Source organism: Xenopus tropicalis, chromosome 6 (assembly GCF_000004195.4).
Source record: "Xenopus tropicalis strain Nigerian chromosome 6, UCB_Xtro_10.0, whole genome shotgun sequence".
Classification (NCBI taxonomy): Eukaryota; Metazoa; Chordata; class Amphibia; order Anura; family Pipidae; genus Xenopus; species Xenopus tropicalis.
The window spans coordinates 55,315,161-55,339,872 of record NC_030682.2 but is presented as its reverse complement, the minus strand read 5'-3'; the positions used below and the strand labels follow the sequence as shown (position 1 = coordinate 55,339,872).

At 38.3% G+C, this 24,712-nt stretch overlaps 1 protein-coding gene across 2 annotated transcripts in view; it reads left to right on the top strand.

Moving 5' to 3' along the window:
* cntnap2 (contactin associated protein 2) overlaps positions 1-24,712 on the top strand; it is an 892,460-nt gene that overhangs the window by 800,468 nt on the left and 67,280 nt on the right. For both annotated transcript variants that reach the window (XM_031903464.1, NM_001079264.1), the window contains 1 exon segment: positions 22,646-22,816. In XM_031903464.1, the coding sequence (XP_031759324.1) occupies positions 22,646-22,816 (171 nt within the window).

Here is a 24,712-nt window from a genome sequence, read left to right as displayed (position 1 = left end):
CACCCCACAGTGATTTTTACCTTTCCTTCTCCTTTAAGGCGATGTTGCTTTCAGGGAACCAGTAAGTTACTGGATAAAATCTTTGAAATGTAAAGTAACATTAATACAAAACCATCAAACTTAGCTGAAAATGTAAACACAGAATCCCTTGCACTCTACTTAATATTCAGCAGACAGGAGTAATGCATATGGTATTACCAGTACAAATGATCTTTCATCAACACAAGGCTTATTCAAAAATAAAAAGTTACATAACTATTTTTCTATTCATTTTACAAGTATATCCACTAGTCAAGGATAAGTAAATAGTTTCTGGCTTCTGCAGTTGGTAATTTTTTGCATATTTCATTTTTTCAGCAGTGTATGATTCAATTTATTGAACCTTATAGGCACATAAACCCTTTTATTACTGTTTGTACTTTGTTGAAATATAATGAGTATATAGTCAGGTTGCAGTTTCAACCCATCCCTTAGCCTGTATAGCATTTCTTCATTCATCTTATAAATGCCTAAGAAAGCCTTTACTATTTTTAGTAATAGTATTTTCTAGTAATACTAGATAGCCTTTCCTGGGTCCAATAATGCTCCTTTACTTCTCCCATGCCTAGCCCCTGCCCCAGCCAGGTTTTAGTTTTTGCATTGACATAAAATTAATTTTGGGGTTTACTTTAGCTGGTTAGGGAATATTCTGGCATAACTGGTGTGTCAGATATTTTAGCCATTGTTCATAGTAGCTTTATAGAATGAACAGAAAACCATGTTAGTGTATGAACTCCACCCCCCACCAGGCACAATTACCAAAATCATGCTTGTGCTTATCATTTCTTTTAGTTGTGGTTTACTGGTAATTCATGTTACTCTTATTATGCCTATGTATTATTTATTTGCACCAAATTCACTATTTTGAGATTAGGCAAAATACTGAACTGGATCTAAATACCAATTGGAATATGCAAATTACACTACAGAAGCATTAAAAGCAATGCATGCACAGTTAAAAATCTTTAACTTCTGTGATGAAAAATCATGTGATTTTAAGGATTGGACTAGGTACAACCAGGCATGTGGCCAAACACAAATCCTACTGGAAAAGACAGAATCTTGTCCAAATCCTGGCTTTGGTGCATCCCTAGTTGTTAGTATTGACTGTACTTGGCTGGAAAATTGAGAATCCTGTGAAAATTTCACAAAAATTTTGACTAAATGCATTGGAATCAAAGGGAAGGCAAAATGACATTGCCATTTACAGGTGTTTTTAGCCCTGCAATAACCTATACATTGCCTGTTACATGGCTGTTAGAGAAGCTCCTTTCTACTATGCCAAGACTGTTCTTCATAGAAAAACATTGTATTGTCTAGATAGTCTTTCCCCCAGTTGCTCAGGCCACAAATTTTCCAAATCAGGTTAACCAAAATCCCCCTTTAATTTTCCATTAATTATGTACTGTAGTGAATTCAATTGTATTTCCATGATGCAAATAAGCAGCAGATGTGAAAGGTGAGGACAGAAAAGTCTTCTGCTGTAAGTGCTTCTTTCAATGAAACAGACCTCATGGAGAGTAAAACTAGACCAGGCAAAAAAGATTGCACATGCCTAATTGCTAGTCATAATCTTGTAAACGCAGAAGCTTAAAGAGAATATATTTACACCAAATATTAGTGTTGTACAGTAAAAGAGCTTCCTTCTGCTTTTTCTCTTTGGAAATAAAACTAAAGTGGCAAAATCAAATAGGTCAGGATCAAAATGTTGCTTAGAGTTGGATTCAGCTTTAAGCATATCAGGATGAAGGAAGAACATTTAGCTTGATACTTGACAGACTTGAAAGTGGCAGAGAAAAGAGAAGGCAAGTTTAGAGTCTGTCTCCTGCAGGCAGGTCGCCAAAACTCACACTACAGCAGAATTACATTCATAGAAGTTGTGTAATTAATTAAGTTATCAGGTGTTATATGCTCATATGCATTTATATGAGGATTTGGATAAAGATGAGTCACTTTTTTTTACAAAGAACATTTTCTTATTCTGTAGTAGGGCTCAGACTATTAATACTGTACTGTAATGTCCATTACCATAAGGTCCATCTGCAGAAAAACAGTTTAAGTTTGTTTACATAATACAGAATGTTTACTTACAAGTCTAAAACAACTATTCTTTCTTGGGCTATTCAAGTTTAACAAAGTAATTTCTAAGCTGAGCCCCAAAACTGAGCTGCTGAGGATAATATTTTCAAAACCAGATCAGGTTAAACAGAAAAGCAGCAAACATTATAGTATACTCTGCCTACTTACTTCTGGAGTATAACGAGTTCTCAGTGAAAGGCGTGAATAAATTACTACTCTTTAGCAATGTGAAAGTTTCTGTAGGAAATGATAAAGAGAAGGCGTTATTTGATGTAGTAGAGCTACTCTCTTCTTTATTTCTCCCACTCTGGTTCTTTACCACACCAGAAGTGTTGCTAATCTAAACTTTAACTCAGATGTTGCACACATTTATTTAATATATTCTTATTGCTACAAACATGGCTGAGAAATTGATCTCTAATCTTGCATCATTAGTAGTGATTAGCCCCTTTCCACTTCGCCGAAATCAATGGGTATTTTTTCCCATTGACTTTTTCTATACCATGCAATTTTTCTTTATGGCCTATAGGCCTATAGTCTATAGGCATTTTTTCTCACTGGCAAAAAATATTGCTCATCACTAGCTATACTCGCTCATCAGTAGAATAACTGAATACTTTTTATTTTTTTAAAGGAATGTGAAGCATTTGTGCTATTGAGTAGTCCTCCAATACTATGGAAGGTTGCAATGTCATTTGTCAGACTGGTAGTCATTTGTCAGACTGGTAGTTTCGTTCTCAGCATTGACCCGGAAACCAATTAGGTTTGGAAACAAATTGATCACACAACCAAGATCAGCACCCTTGAAACCACTAAGTATATGTTTTATTCTTTGCAACAATGCGCTGCTAAGTAGTAGTTTGTTTTTGTCATATATAATTTTGGGGTAAGCAGATGGATTATTGAAGCTCTGCAGGTAAAAGAAATACATTGTCTCCCATATGGCTTAAGTAAAATGACAGCTCTGTACCTTAAATCCCAAGTTACATGCCTGTTACATTTGGTGCTTCGGAATGCTGAAATCTAAATGGTCAGATAGATTTGCAGGTCTTGTAGGCATTGTAGACAATATTTTGTCAACAAAGACTAGTAATTGACCTCCTGGATGAGGGGATGATCCTTAAAAAGTTATGTTGCCCTCCATGTCCATATGAACATAAAATAACACTGCAGGTGAGGTCCCAAAATACATAGGGCCATCTCACACAGGGGCCTGATAATTTATGCTCAAAAGTAAATGTATCTTCAGGAAAGCTACCTTGTTGTGCATGGGTTAAAGGAACAGTAACACCAAAAAATGTATATATTTCAAAGAAATTAAACTATAATGTACTGCTGCCCTGCACTGGTAAAAGTTTTGTGTTTGCTTCAGAAACATTACTAGAGTTTATATAAACCCTGGTGTGTAGCCATGGGGGCAGCCATTCAAAATAAGAAAAGGCACAGGTTATATAGCTGCTAACAGATAAACCCTGTAGAATACAATGGTGTCTTATCTGTTATCTGCTGTGTAACCTGTGCCTTTTCTCCTTTTTTCCAGCTTAAATTGGCTGCCCCAATGGCTACACAGCAGCTTATTTATATAAACTATAGTAGTGTTCCTGAAGCAAACACCCCAGTTTTAACAGTGCAGGGCCACAGTATATTGTATTTCAATTACTTTAAAACACTTTCATTTTTTGGTGTTACTGTTCCTTTAAGGGTTACTTGAAAACAAAACATAGTTATAAACCAAGAACAACCAGGCAAGGGAATAAAGGAATAGTAATAGGAATAGTAATTTAGCAATATTTTAGGAACAAACTGATGAGGGCTGAATGTTTATGAAACATACAATACACTAATTTAAGAAGCTATACCAGTAGCGGGCACTGTAGTTTAATAAAATACTTTTTCAAGGATAATCACTTTGGCTGAGGATGCTGGGAGTTGTAATTGTATTACAATTTATACTCAGAGACTGCAATCCATCTATTAATTACCCCAAAAGCATAATGAGCTAGAAAAGTAAACAAGAAAGAGCCCCATTAACAGAAAGCTATTTTAGTAAATGTACTTCTGTATCTGATGTCTTTTGTCCCCTGGAGCTTTGAAAAGTGAATTTCTTCCCATTTCAAATCACATCTGATCTCCTCAGTATTGAGCTGCTCTGTCTAGCAGCCGCACACAGCCCTTTAAATTGCTTATTTTGCTGGGCACTGGAGCAGCTCTGCCTCTTCCTTCAGCAACAAGAAATCCTTTCTTATTGATTCTACAGCGGCTGCTCTGTTCCTATTCCAGGTGATGAAAATCTCTATTATAAGTAGCGTTGATAACTGTTTTTACAGGCCACTGAATTTTCTGCCCTTACACTCAACAGATGTCTTATACAATCCAGCACTCCTCGGTGGCTATCATCCTCATGCATTCCTGTGCATTTACATTATTTGCTATCATTTGCATCCAAGGATTGTAAATTCTCACTATGTTTAAAGGGCACAAGGCAGCTCTGTCTAGCCATGGCAGATGCAGAAATTCATCTCCTTTGCTTATAAGAAACCTGTTTTTTTCTGATATTGTGTCTCTGCTTCTGGCAATCATTATCATTGCTCCCAGTGTCTTATCTAATCCTGTTAAGATGCTTTATGTGCAGTGATGTAAAGAACAGAAGTCCTGAGTTTTGCAAAGAGGTGATTTGTGGGATACAGGCTGGAAAACTGAAATTTCACTGCGCCACTTTGCTGGGAAGCAATTATGTAAAGCTCAACCCACTACAGATATTGGAAAACACTTTGGGGCATATTTATTATGCTGTGTAAAAAACAATGAGAAAATTCGCCACACATTGCCAGGCTTCGCTGTGTAAAAACGGAAAAAAAATTTATGCGTTTTTTTCTTCCGCCGGAACTTATGTAAAATAGCGGCATAAAAAAAACTTCTCTGTTCATTTTACACAGCTTTTTACGCATTTTTTTCAGCAAATTTGTTTTACACAGCTTAATAAATATGCCCCTAAGTGTGCAGATTTGACCATGCAGCCTTTGTGAATAAAGAGCAGGCTACATTAACTGCACCTCTCTACTGCCAGTCCCACCAAGCAGTTGCACAACAGAGCACTTTGTTTACTTTATGACATGCTATTAAGATGGATACAAACTAAGCAAGAACTGCTATTCTTGCCTGGAAAGAAAACAACCCAAAATCTGTAAAAAAAAAAAAAAAAATGAAGGCAAATAAATGCTATGCCTAGAAAAATGAGAATTTCACTTACCTCTTATCGTAAATTCCATTTCTTCTAGTCCCGACATGTCAGTACGCATGGGCAGTATTGCCCCCACAGCTAGGAGGTAGGACCTATATACCAAAGCCAATCAAAATTAGCCCTTACCTATAAGACCATGTGACTTCCTCCTCACCACTGTTATACATTTGCCAAGCAATACAAGAAGCAAATAATTGGGATGGGAAACCCCCTACTGACATGTCGGGACTAGAAGAAATGGAATTTACGATAAGAGGTAAGTGAAATTCTCATTTTCTTCTTCGTCCCTTCCATGTCAGTACGCATGGGATCTACCAAGCCATGCCTAAAATATAAGGGGTGGGAACAAAAATATCAACAGATGCTAAAAACAAATCAAGCATCACAAGAAAAAACTGACCAATCCCGGCTACAAGAATCCTCTCAGGGACCAGAGGGATTTCCACACTACGGTTGCCATAAACATCCAAGCCCGGCTCGGGAGGATCCTCTGCCAACAAGAAGAAAATGGTCACAATCATAACTCTGACACTGGGCAGTTAACTGGTGTTACCAGCCCCGCAGCAACCGACCAGTTAACCACAACTCTGATGCATTATCCACTAGAGCTGCCTCTATGCCCCCGATCCTTAGCACTAACCTGGGGCCCTAGAAAAATAATTGTGACACACAAGCCTCTAGCTCCAAAGCACACCGGTATCAGCTTAAATTGGTGTTGACAGCCGTCAAACTCAACAACCCCCAGAGATCAGCCAAAGATAATCCAAGCACAGATCTGAAGCAACGAACAGTGAAAGGGCACACTAGCCATCAAGTCCCCCTATGGCACAAACAAGCTAGGGACTCCAGCCTGTAACAGAGCATGACAGGCTGAAACCCAACTTCCTACCACTCACTGTAGCTACCAACCTTGAGAGGCTACCTAACCAGCAATGTTAGGGCCAGGTTTAGGAACTGTACATGACCTGCAGATGGAAGATCAGCTAACCAGAAAACATGACTGGAATCAACTGGAAAACATGCATGGAACGACTGGTGCACAGCCAGCCCATACTCAATGTACCATCTAGCCACCCTGCATGAAAGTCAGAAGCGCCATATACTATGCATGCTAAACAACCAGCGGACAAACCAACACCCTGCCAGAAAGCAGCGGTGGACATGTCAAGCAAAGCACTGGAGAACACGCCAGCTGCCATCCCTGCATGCAAGAGCCCAGAGTGAAAGACAGCTAACACACAAGCAATAGCAAAAAACTAGCGCTGTGCTTGCAATACATGACTCTGCAACCACTGATGGACTGTTCAGATACTGTAACTGCAAAGAAACCACTCCCCAAACTAGCCACTGCTAGTAAGGAGTGGAATACAAGGTGAAAAACAAGCACCCACACATGCCAAGAAAGCAGCTAAGGTAGACAGCCACAAGGCCAGCAGCCACCTGCGCCAAGGAGCACACCAAAACTGGCAGCCTCATAAACAATTGCCAGCATCCTATGAGCCTAAGCTCCTAACCAGGGCCAGTCTCCCTGAGAGCCAAAGGACAGAAAACAGGGTAAGTTGGCAAGCAAACCAAGGCTAAAACCTGGGTCAAATGAGCCACAAACCAGGACCAAAGGCCAAAACTGGAGTAAAACGCCAAGCAAGCCAAAGACCAGAACTAGAGCCAATGGCCAAGCAAGCCAAAGGCCAGAAACAGAGCCAACAGCCAAGCAAGCCAAAGGCCAAAACCAATGGGCAAGCAAGCCAAAAAGTCAAAACTGGAGCCAATGGCCAAGCAAGCTGAAGGCCAAAAACAGAGCCAAAAGGCCAATCAAGCCAAAGGTCAAAACCTGAGCCAAAAGGCCAGAACCAGAGCCACAGGCCAAGCAAGCCAAAGGCCAGAGCCAAGCGGCCAAGCAAGCCAAAGGCCAGAACCAAGCGGCCAAGCAAGCCAAAGGCCAGAACCAGAGCCAAGCGGCCAAGCAAGCCAAAGACCAGAACCGGGCCAATGGTCACACCAGCCAAAGGCCAAAACCAATGGGTAAGTGAGCCAAAAGGTCAAAACTGGAGCCAATGGCCAAAACCAGAGTCAATGGCCAAGCAAACTAAGGCCCAAAACCGAGCCAAAAGGCTGAAACCAGAGCCAAAGGTCTGAACTGGACAAGCAAGTCAAAGACTAAACTAATGTCCAAGCGAGCCAAAGGTCAAAACTGGAACCAATGGGCAAGCAAGCCAAAGGCCAAAATCAGATCCCACTGCCGAGCAAGCCAAAGGACAGAACTGGGAAAAATGGCCAAGCAAACCAGAAGACAGAACCAGCGGCCAAGTGAGCTAAAAGCCAGAATGGAAGAAGCAGCCAAGTGAGTCAAGGCCAGAACCAGGGCCAGCGACCAAGCAAAGAAAACGGCCAAACCAAGGACCAGTGGCCACCCAAGCCAACAAGGACCAGCAGGCAAGCAAGCCAGAGTCCAAAACAAGGACCAGCAGGCAAGCCTATAGCAAAAATTCTGCTGCCAGGGGTGAGAGGAAGTAGCAAAGCAAGCCAAAGGCCATAACCCGGAACCACAGCCAAGGGCAACAAAAGCCATAAACAAACCCAACAGCCAAGCAAGCCAAAGACCGTAATCTGGGCCAACAGGCACACAAGGCAAAGTCCATGACAAGGACCGGCAGCCAAGCAAGCCAAGGCTATAGCAGAAAGTCTGATGCCAGGGGTCAGAGGCAGTAGACAGATGAGCTCGAGGCCATAAGCAGAAACTGCAGCCAAGTTAGGCAAAGGCCATAGACAGAACCAACAGCCAAGCAAGCCAAAGACCATAATCTGGGCCAACAGACACACAAGGCAAAGTCCATGAAAAGGACCAGCAGCCAAGCAAGTCAAGGCTATAGCAGAAAGTCTGATGCCAGGGGTCAGAGGCAGTAGACAGATGAGCCGGAGGCCATAAGCAGGAACTGCAGCCAAGTAAGGCAAAGGCCATAGACAGAACCAACGGCCAAGCAAACCAAAAACCATAATCACGGCCAGGGTCAACAGGCACACAAGGCAAAGCCCAAAACAAGGAACATCAGTCATGCAAGCCAGAGACATAGCAAAAAAAAACAAAAACTGGCTAACAGGGACCAAGAACAGCGGTCACGCTGACCAAAGGCCATAACCAGGACAACGACCAACAGGCACGTAAGCAAAGGTCATAGCACAAGCCGGCAGTCATGCAAAATGACAGTCACAGAGCAATCAAACATTTACTAATGTTGGCTCCTATCATGCTAGCAGACAGAAATATACCTGTAAACACACCAGAAAGAAAAAGGAGTTGTTGAACTACAACTCTGTTCATACCTGGTAGGAAAAAACTGCCTTTTAAGCCAAAGACCCAACCAGGGCCTGCAGAAATAAAATAAGCAGGAAAAGGTACAACACTGCCACAACAGAAACCCCAGTTATACCAGGAAGCCCCTGATGAAATAAGAGCTGCTATACCTGCTGTGTCTGCACAGTAGATTTGACTCACAAGGAATTCTACATATATGAAATAGCAATAACAAGGAGCCCAAGAAGCATACAAGCACCTAACAAGATAAACATTGGCTTGTAGGTAAAAGGCAAACTCCAGTCAGAACCCTGGAGAAAGACTGGTGATAAGGTGCAGACTCCCTGTGAGAAAAGGAGACACCATACTGCTACAGCAGTGCAACTCCCAGCCAGTCTGGGCACACCTGGTGTAATAATGAGCTCCTATACCTGCAGAGTCTGCATGGTAGACTCACAAAGAAAAGCTAACAATATGAAACCACAATAGCAAGGAGGCCTAGAAGCATACAAACACCTTACAGGATAAAATTGGCTTGTAGGCAAAATGCAAACTCCAGTCAGAACCGTGGAGAAAGGTTGGTTATAAGGTTCAGACTCCCTGCGAGAAAAGGAGATACCATACTGCTACAGCAGTGCAACTCCCAGCCAGTCTGGATGTACCCAGTGTAATAATGAGCCCCAATACCTGCAGAGTTTGCATGGCAGACTCGACTCACCAGGAAAGGCTAACAATATGAAACAGCAATAGCAAAGAGGCCTAGAAGCACACAAACACCTTCCAGGATATAATTGGCTTGTAGGCAAAATGCAAACTCCAGTCAGAACCCTGGAGAAAGGCTAGTTATAAGGTGCAGACTCCCCGTAAGAAAAAGAGATACCATACTGCTACAGCAGTGCAACTCCTAGAACAGTCTTGGAAGCACCTGGTGTAACTGAGCACCCATACCTGCACACATACTTGCACCCATACCTGCACACATACTTGCACCCATACCTGCTGTGTCTGCACAGAGGACTCAGGCTTACAGTAAAAACACTAAAGATATCAATAGCAAAGTGCCCTAAAGAAGCACTTACACCTTACCAGATAGCAGTGAGAAGTCAGCAGCATGGCAACTCCCACAAGAACCCAGACAGCATTCAGCTGAGGGACATAATTAGCTCGTTAGTATGCAGGCTTCTCAGTGCACTGAGCATTTCAAACACACAGTGGAGACTGAAGATTCATACTCACCAGATTCAGGCTTAGTTATCACTAGCCCATATCCATACCCATGGCCCTTTAGTCTGATATCAGTCTTCAAAGGCTCAAAACACCATAAGAAAAAGGAAACTCAATTGATCACAGGCAGAAATGTGGAAATACCCACGCCTGTATACTTTCCCACTAAGCAGCTGTTTGCATGCTGTGCATACATGGGAATAGAGCAGGGGGCTATTTTAGCACAAGGCTAGGACCATGGGTATGCCCACACCTGCATTTCTTCCCAATAGGTGAAAGTTTGATTACTTTACTTATTGGGGCATCAGGTAAAATCTTCTCCATTACCTGGGAATCATCCCTCTATGTATACACAGAGGTAAAAAATAAAATAAATAAATAAAATGACAAAAACAAAAGAAAAATCAAACTGTGAAATCACAAAATGGTGAGGAGGGAGATCCTACCTCCTGTTCAGTAGGACAAAAAATAACAGTGGTGAGGAGGAAGTCACATGGTCTTATAGGTAAGGGCTAATTTTGATTGGCTTTGGTATATAGGTCCTACCTTCTAGCTGTGGGGGCAATACTGCCCATGCGTACTGACATGGAAGGGACGAAGAAGAAATTGCTTTTTGCTAAGTACCTGTACTGTATGACCAATATATAAGAAAGTAAATGTCATGCAGTGACCCATAGGGTTTATAGCCCCTATTCCTTTAAATCCCTACCCTTACTTATTCCCTAGTTGCTGGGTAGATGCCCATGTATCCAATTTATCTAATTTCCATATTTCTATTATCAGCCCTTGGGCTTATGACCACTTCCTGCTACACTTTAATGAAGTGTTTGGTTAGGGATGGATCTTTCTCTTTGATCTGCATCTGTTGAACCAGGTGGATGTGCTCCAGGGAGCCTGGGATCAACAAGGCCCAAAAAGTGTTGTGCCATAGATGGAAAACCTTTCTAGTGAAGTCTCTATGAATAAGGCTTAGCCAGTGACAGGTTAATTATTGTTATAGCACCTTAGTGAGATAGATCGAGCTAGAAAGAGCAGCCTGTGCTCCCATTAGGATTGATAGCAGGTAGTAGCTGTCTCCTAGGCTCTGCTTGCCTTAGTGAAGGGGCTGCAATGCTGACGTGGGATCCAAGCACAGTCTTCTGCCTGTTCTATGCCTGTTGTATGTGATCTGGACCACATGAGGTATTGAAACCCTAGAAGAAAAACCATAAATTTGTGTCTCTATTTCTGTACTAACAAATTTACCATAAATTATTGCTGCACAGCCGAGATAGGGTTACAGTTAGTTCCTTTTAGCTGTAAAATAATGAAGTAACCAGAGCATTCAGGAACTGGTTGTCATTAAGGTTGTGGTCTGAAAAGCTGCAGGACCTCTCACCTTGTTGTCTCCAAAGAGTCAAAAGAACAAGATTTGATTACTGTATATGCTACATTTTATTTACTAAAAGTATTTTAGATCAGTAGATGCAACTGTCTTACATCTTGTTGCTGGACTACAATTCTCAGAAAACTTAAACATAATCAAGAGTTCTGAAATAGTCCTCAACATCAGGTTATACATTATTAAGCAACATCATTCTATATAGTTCTCTTCAGTATTCTTCAGAGGCCACAGCATCATGTCCTCTTCCCCAGAGGTGAAGTAAGAAAGCCATGTGCCTCTGGCTGTTTTTTTATATTCGAGATACAGTATAAGCCCACCTATAATATGTCTCCTCCAAAGTTCAGTTATTGTCAGAGGGCTGCATGCACAATTATAGACTGAGTCAAGAAAAACACACGTTACGCAATCTCATGTTCAGGCCCCTTACATAATGCAGCACTGCACCTTCCTGATGTTAAACTGCAGTTCAACAATGTAACACTGCTGAGTTCTTGTGCATCATAAACCCTGTAAGCCAAAAAAAAAACCTCCTACCATCCAGTCAGTGAGTGTTCTGAATTTGCAGAATTCCAGGAAATATGTATTCTAATCTTTTGCAGTAACTAGTAATCACATACCAAAGAAATGGTCTTCAGAAAGTATCAAACTTGAGTCCTATATGTGTGAGTGTAACTCTGAGATAAAGTATTATACATTTTCCTATTTACTTTCAGACTATGCAGATGAGGTAGTTAGTTAAATACTATATGTGGTGCACATTTGATTAACTGCTCCATAAATATTAGAATTTAAATACATCTTTGTCATTTTATATTCTAATGAAAATATGACAAATCTAATTTGTCATTAGCTACAAAGAAGTTTTCCCTTCCCACCTTATCTCCCCATTACTTATATCTTCTGTTTCAGCTTGTGTTAAATTACAGATCAAAACTAATGCTTTATTTCATATGGGATCATTACTGGTCCATGTTCAGTCAGTGAGGTACAGCATAGGCATATATTGCCATCTACTGGTCTATTTATGATATGATTGTACCTTTTATGTCTTGAAAGGATTCAATTGCTATCGGTGTGCTTATGGATATAATACACAAGTCCAAAATACAGCAAGTGCCAAAATCAAACAGTGACATACAAATTGTAAGAAACCTGCTCAGAACAAATATCTATCTAATTAAGTTTCTGAAAATTCCAAAATTACATTTTTTATTTTTTTTTTTAAAAGCACACATTGTTTTAATAATAACTATGTTTATTTAATAACATTAGATAGTTAAATGCATAGGAACACCCCTTCTTTTGGCTGCTAAAGCCACATTCATCATTGTTGACACAGCTTCCCCTACTTCGTACAATGACATTCTTGACTATTCTGTGCTTCCTACTTTGTGGCAACAGTTTGGGAAAGGTCCGCAGGATAATGCCCCCATACACAAAATTACATCCATACAAAATTAGTTTGCAGAGATTGGGAGTGAAAAGAACCTGTCTGGCCAGTATAGAACCTAGACTTCAAAATAATTTGGAATGCCAACGCAAACCAGGACTGATCCCCAACATCATTACCAACCTCTTACATTGAAATGGATGAAATTTCCATCGGGTGAATACATGTCAATGCTAAAATGTATTGTACATGATGTAACTACTGTATGCAACTTTTATATGCAATAAGCAACCTGTATGTATGTTATGAAAAATTTTCTTAAAAGAAAAATATTAAAAAAAAAGAAATGGATGAAATTTGGACCAATAACATTCCAACCTCTCCAGAAGAGAAGTGGCTAAAGGCTGTTTCAGCAGTAAAGAGTGGACAATATTAAGAGTGGATCATATTAATAACCTTAGTTTTAGAATGAGATGTTGGACAGACAGTTGTGTACATACTTTAGATAGATAGATAGATAGATAGATAGATAGATACTCCAGTATCTAATTATGCATCACAACTTACATGTAAAAGTCAAGGGCAAGCTATTATTTGTGCACATTTTAGCATACCAAGTGCAGCTGTGTTTTTTGACATTCTCTACAATTGTACAACTTAAACCTGATGCAAATCCCAGTAATTCTTATTCAGGGGAAAGAAAACAGAAATTATATTGATATTGAATCTCCTTGCCTCAGGTTGCAAATTAGGGACGGCCTTGTGTCATCTGTATAAATCTTGTAATATGGCATTCTCCTAAGAATTCTCTTTATTGACCTTTAATTTATTTGTAAAGATTAATCATATGCTGTTTAATCATATTCCTTGAGGACAAAAGGGCAAGTTGTTAGATGGGAGTACAAAGTCATTTTATCATATGTATAACACTAATCCCTTGCTCTGATCCCTATAGAAGTTATTTATTTTACATATATAGAGTGATCATTTTGTACCAGATATACAGCATCCCTGCACTAGTACATCATGACGTTTATCTTATTTTAAAATATTGCATTTATTTTATTTAATAATAGTGGTTTGGGCCATTTTTGTGTTCACCTTTTTTAATATTTTGAATAACTGTGTTTCTGTTGCTTATCTATGCTCACCAAGCTGGGCAGGCACACTTGCCCAACTCAGAATTCAGTCTTAAGGTGACCAAGCTGCCGATTCAGGTCCTTCAGACCGTTTCGTCAGCTTATCTGCCGTTGTATGGGGACACCCTACAGGCCCCCCCCCGTGACCGATATTTGTCCTAAAATTGACCAGGTGTCAGGTGTAAAGTGAATTGGAAGTTAAACTTGTCCTGAACAGTAAGCCTTTTGTACTTGCATGAGCAGTTGTGTCTATTTGCATAACAGCGAAAAATTCACCAAATCTTTTTTTTTCACATGCATGACTTTTTTCATTCCAAATAAATTACAGCCAATTAGTGTTTTTCTCTGCAAATTTTATGTTGCTGCAATTTCACGAAAAAAGTTGCTAATGGTGAAATGTGAAATTTCGCAGCAAATCAATGCCTGGCGAAAAAATTCACTTAACACTGGCTTTATTATTTATCCAACTATAATACTTTAAGTAGAACGTAGAAAGAAATAGAAAGGTTTGTTGAAGCTGAGCACAACTCAGAAAACAGTATAGTACCATTTAAAAGTATGTAAAATACACAAAATCACATAAATTATATGAAATATCTATTTAAAATGACATCACTTGATTAACTCTTGTCTTGCTTGCTATGTTTCACATAACATAAAAATGCATGGTTTTGCTTTTGCTTTTGCGTTTTTCGCTCAGTGTAACCTACATGGAGTTGCGGATGAGAAAGAATCCGCCTCTCTTTCGCCTGTCTACAAAACGCAGTTTGAGAGAAAAAGGCAGTACCATGTGCCACATGTGACTTTGGCTTTTTTTTAAAAAAATAATATTACACATTGCATCTAGAGAAAAAATGATTTTAGCCTTCTATAAAAAAGAATGCCCTGTAGAGCTTGTACTAGTGCTGCATATACAAACAGGAAAGAAAAAGGTCTATTTGGACCAATAGTATTAGGCAAGGGTTCAATAAAGGTGTAACCACAAAATTTATACAAAGACAAAAAAATCTTCTGTACTCACCACTATCAATATATTAAATAAACTTTTATATATAGTTACTGAAGAATGACGTCCACTTTAAGCAAAACAGGGCTTGTTTGTCTATATATTTTAAAATATTCAAGCTGGCCAACAGTCATCCCAGGTCTGGCCATTCCTACACTCCCTTTCATCCTGTTCATAAATAATTCAGCTGTTTCATCATAGGACTAAGTACCTGCAACTCGCTTTCCAAGATAAAATCACCCAATTGTGCTTTTTCTGTGTAATGCCTTCAGTCATTTGTGTGTTTCCAGTGACACTTTAGCATTTGAGTCCTCATGAGGAACTGTCCATCAAAAATATAAGATAACTTGATCAAAGGTTAATTGTTCATAGTGGAGAAAACAGGAATTAACTTGTCAACTCTTTAGCAGAGCACTAATATGATTTTGTAAGAACTAGGAATCCCTTTCTGACTGAAACCCAGGAGAGTTGCCTCGAGGAAACCTTTTTGCAGGGAAGAATAATATTAAGAGCTGTTTATTATTTTTGCCTACTGCATATAGTGTTATAAAAGGTTAATTCTACTGTATGTATCTCAGAAAACAGTATGCAATGAGGAACACAAAGTTACCGAGGTATAGCAACTTAATTATGGCTTGGCAGAGATAATGTAAAGGACCTTTCTGCAGTAAGCAGTAATGGACTGGAGAGAATAACAGGCACAGAGTCATGTAGAGTTTCTGAGTCACAATATTTGATTTAATGTTCCTAAAAGACACTGTACAAGAGATTAGTGTAATACTAGCCAATAGTGACTTGGTTTTTGTCAATATTACTGTGTACACATTGCTTGTTATCCTGCTAATTTCAGATTTGCTTGCTGCAGCTAGGTTTATTATGCATCCCAAGGTATCTCAAGATCCTTGTCCATCTGCCACTTAGCTTCCCAGATCAGTTTGTCCAGATACCCCCTACAAGGATGCCACATACTGGATAGAATGACTTGGCTTGCATACACAAATACAATGCCCTCCCCCAAGTCATTAATGAACTGATTGAATAAAAGTCAACCCAATACAGAACCCTGTGACACACAACAAAGAATCCCACTCCAAGTAGAGTATGTGCTCTGTATACTCTCTGTATACAACCCTTTAGCCAGTTTTCTATTCATTCATAAGTCCATCAGACCATAGCTCAAACAGCATACATTTATGTCAAACCTACAGGGCAATAATTGCCAGGTTAAATACTACATCAGCTTTCCTCTAGTCAGTTGCTACCATACAAGTTAAAAGGGAGGCTAAGAAATTCTAAACTTTTATCTCTTGCTAATTGTATGTCTCCAATATTCATGTATAGAAGTAACACCTTTCCTTTCTGTTTCATATGATATTGGTCTGCTTTGGATCAGAGGGAATTGCAAGTTGGCCGTCCATGTGTTACCAAATCATACCATATCTAACTATAAAGCTGGTTTGCCAATCAGTCAGATAACCCAAAACTGATTTCAGCTTTCTTAATTTCCTTCCCATATACAGCACCTTCATACATTTTGTTGCACTTTTCTGAATGTCTTTAAATTAGAAAATGTTATTTATTATAAAAATCTGTGCTTAATATTTTTTTCAATTTAGTTTCATTTTATGACTATAAAAAATGTAAATCAGAAAAACCAAGTTGGTTGTGTTTATATTTTCAAATAAGCACAGTTTGCCAACTGGGAAAAGGCATTATACTGTTTAATTATTTACCAGGCAGTAAGCAGATGTTCTGTGTTTCTTTGGTTGGAAAGCAGACTGTACCTTTTGATGAATTCTACCTACTGTGTCCCCATTAACTTTAATACAAAAGCCCTCCAGTCTCATTGACATAATAGCATCCTGTGAGATTTGAGAGTAACTATGAATCTATTCATTGACTGGCATTATTATTGTTATTATTATCAGCAGCCGCATACTACAAACTGTTCTTGTATTTTAAATACTGTCACCTTAGCAGTGAGCATCTAGGTTAAACATCCATTTGGGATTAAACACATGTCTGTTTGGTGAATGCTGAGCTTCTGAAAGCTTATTGCATCTTTGAAAGCAGTGGGTGGTCAGCAGATCTCCTAATCCTGAAACTAACACTTATTTTGAAAGCAAAATCAGCACTCTCTGCTGCAAGATGAGCCAAAAGTCAATGTATTGAAAGTAGCTCCTTTGATGCCAATAATTTGTATCCATGGTGTGCTGTGTAATCTAAGCAAAGGGAAATCAAATTCAGAAAACTAGATTATTTGCTGAAATAAAACTTGGGACAATGCCTGGAGAAATGCACACTGAGTGCAGAGGACAGCTTCCCCATAACAGCAAAGCTGAAACTGGAAGTTTATTAACACCTGATTAATACATTTCAGACAAAAGGATCTAAGTTGTAGCTATTTTTAGCATGAGTTAAAATTAAGGATGCAGAGAATCCACAAATTATCTGAACTAATACCAATACAAATCTGAACCACCAATGACTTATTCAAATTTGAATTTGGCAAAAACAAATGGCCACCCTCTGTTGTCCAGTTTACATGATATTAAGGGACTGATTTATCACCCTAGTCATTTACAAATCATTATCCTTGGTATAACCAATTCAAAGTAGTATGCAAACTTATTTTTACTGATTTGAAGAGGCAACTATAGAAGAGAGATGAGTATAATTTAATTCAATACTTGTTCTTTTTTAGGGACAGCTATAGGGAAAAAATTAGTTGAAATGATTAAAGCAGAAAATTCAGTAATGACAATTAAGCATATTAAAAAAATGCAAAAGTCTACTGGCACTCTTTTAGAGTTTTCCTTGCAGATGTTCAAAATCACCCCTAAGGATATTCAGATATGGTTTGGACAGGAAGTCAGATACCCTAAGAACATGTTTACAAAAAAGGAGGCAAGAAATCCTGTGTTTCTTTTGATAGAGGACTCAGTGTTTCTGTGAGTGCTTATGGCTGTATTTACATGGATTTCAGCATATAAAATGTTATTTACGCATACTTTTTGAAGGAACAGATTACAGGGATAGGTTTATTATGGGTTTTTGTGTTGTGTGGGGCTCTTTAACAAGTTTTGGTCCAGAAGCCGGAGTTCCCAGATAAAATGACTAAATTCTTCTATTGCTTTCTGTTTTAAAAATATTTTCTATATTATTTCCCTTCATCTAGTGTTTTTTCTTCCAAGAGTTTTATCTATAGAGCACTAGCGTTTTCTGCAGCACTTTATAGACATTACACATCGTGACTGTGTGGTCCCAAATCCACTAGTTATAGAAGTGTAGCTACTGAGCATAGAGGTGTTAGATAAGAAAGCTGCATTTTTGGCAATAGGGAATTTGATGGTAAGAACAAACCCTGTTAGGGGAAAAAAATCAAAAATTCTTGGTTAAATTGTAAGTTAAAGGTTACAGATAATCCTATCCTAATTTTGTTTCATCATTCTGAATGAAATGATCTAGCAGAGGTACGCTGTAATAAAAAAGATGTAAAATGTGGTGTTCAACATATGCCATCTTTTTAGCTAGAGAGCAAACAAACCATGAAGGAAAGAGAACATTCACATCAGGTAGAATTGCACAGATATTTATTGGAGTTAGACAGGAAAGTATTTGTCTTAATAAGGCATTCATAGACATTCAGAGGACAGGTCTTTCTGAAATCAGCACAAAGGGCTATGACTATGGAATTCTGTTCCCTGTGAAGGATCTTGTTCATCAGATGAGAGTACCTTTGTGATACCCTTTCAGAAAGGCCTGCCTACCTTCTATATGCATTATTAAAACTGTCAGTCTTGATTGATTTTTAGTGTTGTATTCTCTGTCTAGATGAGTAGCTAAGCTTTTTAATTCATCTAAATTGCTGCATACCACCATTTCCTAACAAAAGCGATCTATTCACCTTTGCAGCTGCTTACTTCTGTCAGATTTGACATCTTAAATTTGCACTGCAAGTTTGATAGATTTAAAAAAAGAATTTCACATTTCTACATGGAGTCACGCTTACAGACTGCTTAGACCACTAATATGCCGTTTCCTTGCTATTTATCCCTAGAAGTACTATATTAAATATTTTCTAAAGTGATAAAGAAGCTACAAATATGGAAATGTCAGAGAAACCTATAAGTGAATGTGTTAGGGGAGGGAAGTTGTCTGGGAGAGAAATTTCTGGGACATTTTTGTTTTGGGGATATCACCATGAAGACTTTTACCATGGCATTAGACCCACAAAGTGTCTGCACCCTCTGCACCCACACTTGTAAGTTATTTCCAAGGAGACCAAACCTTTCTAACCAGTGCCCAAGGCTTGAATATTATATATATATATATATATATATATATATATAATTCTGCACAAACTTTTGTGCTAGCTGAATAGAAAAGGCAAAATGGTGCACCTCAGCCATTGCTGCATATTAATCTGTCACAGTGCCATAGAGGTTGTTACCCCCATTGGTAACTGGTGTGAACATTTTGTCTTTTTGAAAACTTTTTCAAAGGTATGAATGATGGTGACAGACATCAGGATCAGAGTCATGCTAAGGTCACCTTGCAGTTGCCTATTTTGTAGCCATGTCCTGTGCTCCATTTGTAATTAGTCATTTCAATCACCTAAAAAGTTGCGGGATTAGCGTCTTTCAAAGTGCAAATAACAAATTCTGATGTTGTTTGTAATTGTTTATTTTTTTATATCAAAGCTTTTGTGCTAAAAAATATCCACTGTCCCATTCAATATTTTTGTTCCAATTATATTAGATACAAATTTTCAGTTACATTTGCTGCAAAACAATACTTTAATGGGCTTACTTATCACTTCTCAAGTTTGTGAATTTAAGTTTGCTTTTTTAAATTGGATAAACTCGCATCTACCAACTCGAATATCTTGAATTAAAAATATGACTTGACTTTGCCTAGGACAACTCCCATTGACTTATTTATGGGAAAGTCCCAAGTTTTTAGATGCCGAGTTTTTTTGGTATTTAATAAATACTAGACATTTGAGTTTTTGAACCATAATTTGAATTACAGTTTTTTTAGCACAAAAAAATCCCCATCATGAAAAAAATCAAACTGGAACATTAATAAATCTTCCCCTGAGACTTGGGTTCCTATATTGTTGCTACAGTTGTGTTAGTATTATATATATATGCCATTATTTTTTCCCAGAAATGTAACAGTAATAATAAGGATGCTGATGTTGATGTTAACGTACAAGAGTTGCAGTCTAGAGAAGTGTACAGGGAGAGGAATGAACCTGTTATTGATTTCCAGTCTTTGGCCTCAATGTACAAAAGAAAGAAAGATATGTATTATATTATATAATATGCTTAATTTTTGGTATGATATGGTATGATTTTATTAGCAGTATGGATGGATGGTATGATATTATCAACAGTCATGGCTCGTTATACTGTATGTGGTAAAGCCATGTCACATTTTCCATGATGTGTCACTTTACTTAAACACTGGATGAATATCCTTTCTCTTCCAAATCCTACATGTGATTTAATCACATCATAAAGGTACAACAAATGGGCTATTTTAGTGTTTCACAGATAATAGGTACATATTTTGTAGATCTGTGGAATAATACAAGCTGTTTGAGTCACACAGTAACCTTCAGCATGATATTAGAAGCCGCCGTAACTTCTTTTTTACAGAAAGAAACAAACGTTTAAAAACAAATTTGAAACTTTCATAAAAGTGGAGATGAAAACAAGGCCTGTCATCCATCTCAGCTTGACTTTATGATAAAGCTTAGGTGATTTAAAGCCGCTATATCAAATTGATATTTTCTCCCAAGCTAGGTCAACATAAAATACAAATGGCATAAAAATGAGCCTGGCTTTTATCACTTTCGTGTCTGCATTTCAGAGTGACAGATAAGTGCAGGATTTGACTTGTCATGAAGTAAAAATATTCTTTGCACACAAAACAGGTGCTATAGAAAGAGCAAGGTTCTCAGTCAAGATTATGTTTGTGGCACTGAAGCAAGAATTACTATATGGGCCATATCAATACAAAGAATAACTCAATATACAAAAAAAGTACAATATACAAGTCCCTGTCCTTCATACTATGGCATGTGTCAATTTGAAAAATCATGTTATCCATGATTTAGAAGTGTTGTGCGTACAGGTAAAGAATCTATTATCCAGAAAGACCCCTAGGTCCCATGCATTCTAGAAAATAGATCATATAACTGTATTGCATTTTCCTAGGGAAAGATTTAGAGTCTGTTAGCAATTTTCTTTTCCTACTCTAAATCCCTGACAACTACTGTGTTGTAAATAGTAAACCAATTCAAAAATAGAAAATCAGCAATGATTATAGGAACTTATTAGCTAGTTGTTGTTGGTCATGATTTATTTGGTACCTGTATAGATATAAAGTCCAATAATTAAAGGAAAACTATACCCCCAGAATGAATCCTTAACCAACAGATTATTTATATTATGTTAAGTGGCCTATTAAAGAATCTTGTCAAACTGGAATATATATATTAGTAAATATTGCCCTTTTACATCCTTTCCCCTGATTCACCATTTTGTGATGGGCTGTGTGCTCCCTCAGAGGTCACCTGACCAGAAATAATGCAGCTCTAACTGTAACAGGAAGTATGGGAGTAAAAGGCAGAACTGTGTCCATTAATAAATCTTCCCCAAAGTTAGCAGAGAATTTTTTTAAAAAAGTTAGCAGAGAATTTTCTTAAAAACACAGTGATGACTTGTTATTAGTCTGAAAGGCTTGTTTCATCTTTTTACATTGCTTCTTAGGGTGATATTTGTCCCCCTATAAGTTACCTATAAGAATGAAAAAAATGAGACTTTGGGCTGAGGCAGGAGATAAAAAAACAACTAACTCGTGAAACAAGTTAATAATGTGACAATAATATAAATACATTGCTACTCATGTAGAAAGCTATCTTCTTTAATGAAATATTTGAGAGATCTGAAGTAGTCTGGAGTTGGTGCAGAGTACTGAGTATTAGAATATAGTCAACAGCTCCTGAAAGTGATACTAACACTAAAAAACTACTCTTCAAAATATTAATGTGAGCTACGTATAGGTCATATTGAACATTTTTCCTTTATAGGGCTGCTTTTGTAAGTAATTGTTACTTGAAGTTCCTGTTTTGCCAAACTGACTGTCACTTCTCAACCTATCAGTTAAAAATTCTAATACCACCAGACTACTTCAGCACAAATATGGCAGCCCCCTCATAGAGGAACATAAGGATTGGATAGATAATGTAACAGCATCAGCCAAATACTTTTATAGCAGAAATCTAAAACTCATGCAAAGACAATGTTATAATGGTTGTAAAAGAAACTTTTCAGTTTTGGCTTCAGTATCTCTTTAAGCTAGCTGTAGGCATGTTTACAGTAGGTCAACCGAAATGAGTGAAACTCCACTTGCAGCCACTTTCCGTTCATTTGGAAGGAAAACATGCTGCTTATGAAAGTTTTTAAGACCTTTGGGCTGAGCTCTCTTCAGAGCACTCACTTTCATGTTCACAAGTGATCCCCATTTGAAAACTCCTGTTTGTGTGCCATAAGAGTCACATTTCGTATTTAAATGACCAGTAAGAGGCTGCCGTTAGGCTTTATTTTCATGCTGTGCAGCCAGGTTGCCTAGAAGCCCCAGGAATTTGGGACGCAGTGTCTGGAAAAACAGTATATTACTGTTTCAGATTTTGATGATGTCCCTTGACTCGGCCAAGACATTCCTTTTAGAAACAAACAGAACAGAAGCATCCAGGGGTTATAAATAAATGTTCTTTTACTGTTTCACAAGTTGAGTGCTTTAATTTAATTCAAGCTTGCATTTTGTTCTGATTAACAGAGAATTACTGGAATGCTGCGTCCTTCACCACGCCATCTTCATACCTGCATTTCTCCACATTTCAAGGAGAGACCAGTGCTGATATTTCATTTTACTTCAAAACGTCGGCACCTGATGGAGTCTTTCTGGAAAACAGAGGAAAAACTGATTTCATCAAATTAGAATTAAAATGTAAGTTGTTTTATACCATTTTTATATTTACAGAATGCATTGTTTTTCAGGTATACCCTAAGAAGAAATCATTATTAATTAAATGTCATTCTGGGCCTTGCTTGCCTATGGTGTACAAAGCTAACATTCAAACAGTCTCAAAAGCTTTCGGCCATTCTGAAGCTCTATCTTTCAGTCTCTTTTGTTTTGACCTGGTTTCTCTTACATTTAATCCTGAATATGCCTTTTTTCCCACATTTTATTGTCTGACTATAAGAACAGGTAATAAAATGTACAAATTAGTAAATGAGGGATATATTAATAGGAACAAGACCATTTTAATTTTTTTAACTAATTCACACTATGAATAAGAAAACAGATGCATCAATTAAACCGGTGAATCAGTAAAAGTTCAGTCAATGAACAAACATATTGCATATTCCTGACTAATGCAGCATCGAGCCTGTTGCGCCCCCTTTCCCTCCCCCTGTTCCACAATAAAACAATGGGCACTTAATTGGGGAGAGAAGGCTGCAGTTGTTTATTGCAAATTATTTAATATAAATCAGCAATTATATATATAAACAACCATAACTAGTATTAAGCCGTTTGTAAATCCAAACATTAAACAGCAGTCAACTAACTTATATCCTCCAAAGAGGTCTGACCCTGAGCCCAGGCCCAGAGCCTGTGTCCTGTCTACTACCCAAGTCCCATTCTGGGATTATCCACCTCCCTGGGGACCCCAGGCCTACCCGGTTACCCACTCACTGCACCTTTTTAATATCCTCTGGGGCTCAAAGTCGACCCCACCCTCCACACTGCGACTAATGACTCCAACCTGTTGGGGAGGGAGGGCAGGATGCTGTCAGCTCCTGCTTCTCTTGCCCGCCGAAAAGTCTGGTGAGTTCACATCTGGGGAAGGACCTTCTTTTATTTCTGCCCTGACCTGTAACAATGGGATATCCGGAGAGGGAGGCGGAAAAGGGGGGGTTGCCTCCTAGCTTAGTCATGCCCTTCTTCCCTTTTGCTTCACTCAGGTCATTGGGCTTCCTTCTGTAGCTAAACCTGTGGAAAGACATTGGTAGTTGTTCTGGTTTCCCATGCCCATGAAGACAAATAATTAAATCCCAGCCATTAGACTACATTACTGCAGAACAGCAACACTATCTTGGTAAAATAACGGATGACCCTGAAAGCCTTGAACTAATGGTAATTTCTACTCTCAAAATATCCCCCTTCTCTAAGAACAATCCTAAATGATGTTTAATTAATGGGCTCAAAAAAAAAGCAAGGAGATTTACTAGATGACAGAAAATCAAACGTGCTCAAGGGTTATTGTCTGTAGACATTGAGAATTTAATATAAGAGGAATTAAAATGTGTTTGCGAACTTAAAACCAAGAAGAATTTCTGATAGAACAGGTAGCCAACTAGGTACTGTTATATTATAGACCTACCTACTGAAATAATACAACTACATATTACATAGTTATTTGGGCATAAAAAATGCAATCGTCCTTAGAGTGCAACACATCAAATAACCCCCAGTAGAGTCCTGCATAGGTCTGTTTTAGAAGCAGCTAATTGGCTGTTATAGGTGACTTGTAGACTTGTAACAGATATTTACGTTTAATAAGCCTCATATGTTTAGAGATGCAGAAATACCCTTAGACTGTGAAAGTTTGCATGTCTAAAACTTCGGGTAATAAAATAAAAATACTTAAGTTTGCCAATATCTAGTAACCCATAGCAACCAAGTAAATGTTTGTTTTGAAACAGCTGACCCGTAAATGCTGCCAGCTGATTCATTGGTATGAGTTAGAAGACAAAGCCAATTATTACATTATATCCTGTGTCTTAGGCATTCCCTTATACAGAATGTTATGATCACTATTCGACAGGAATGCACCAAATC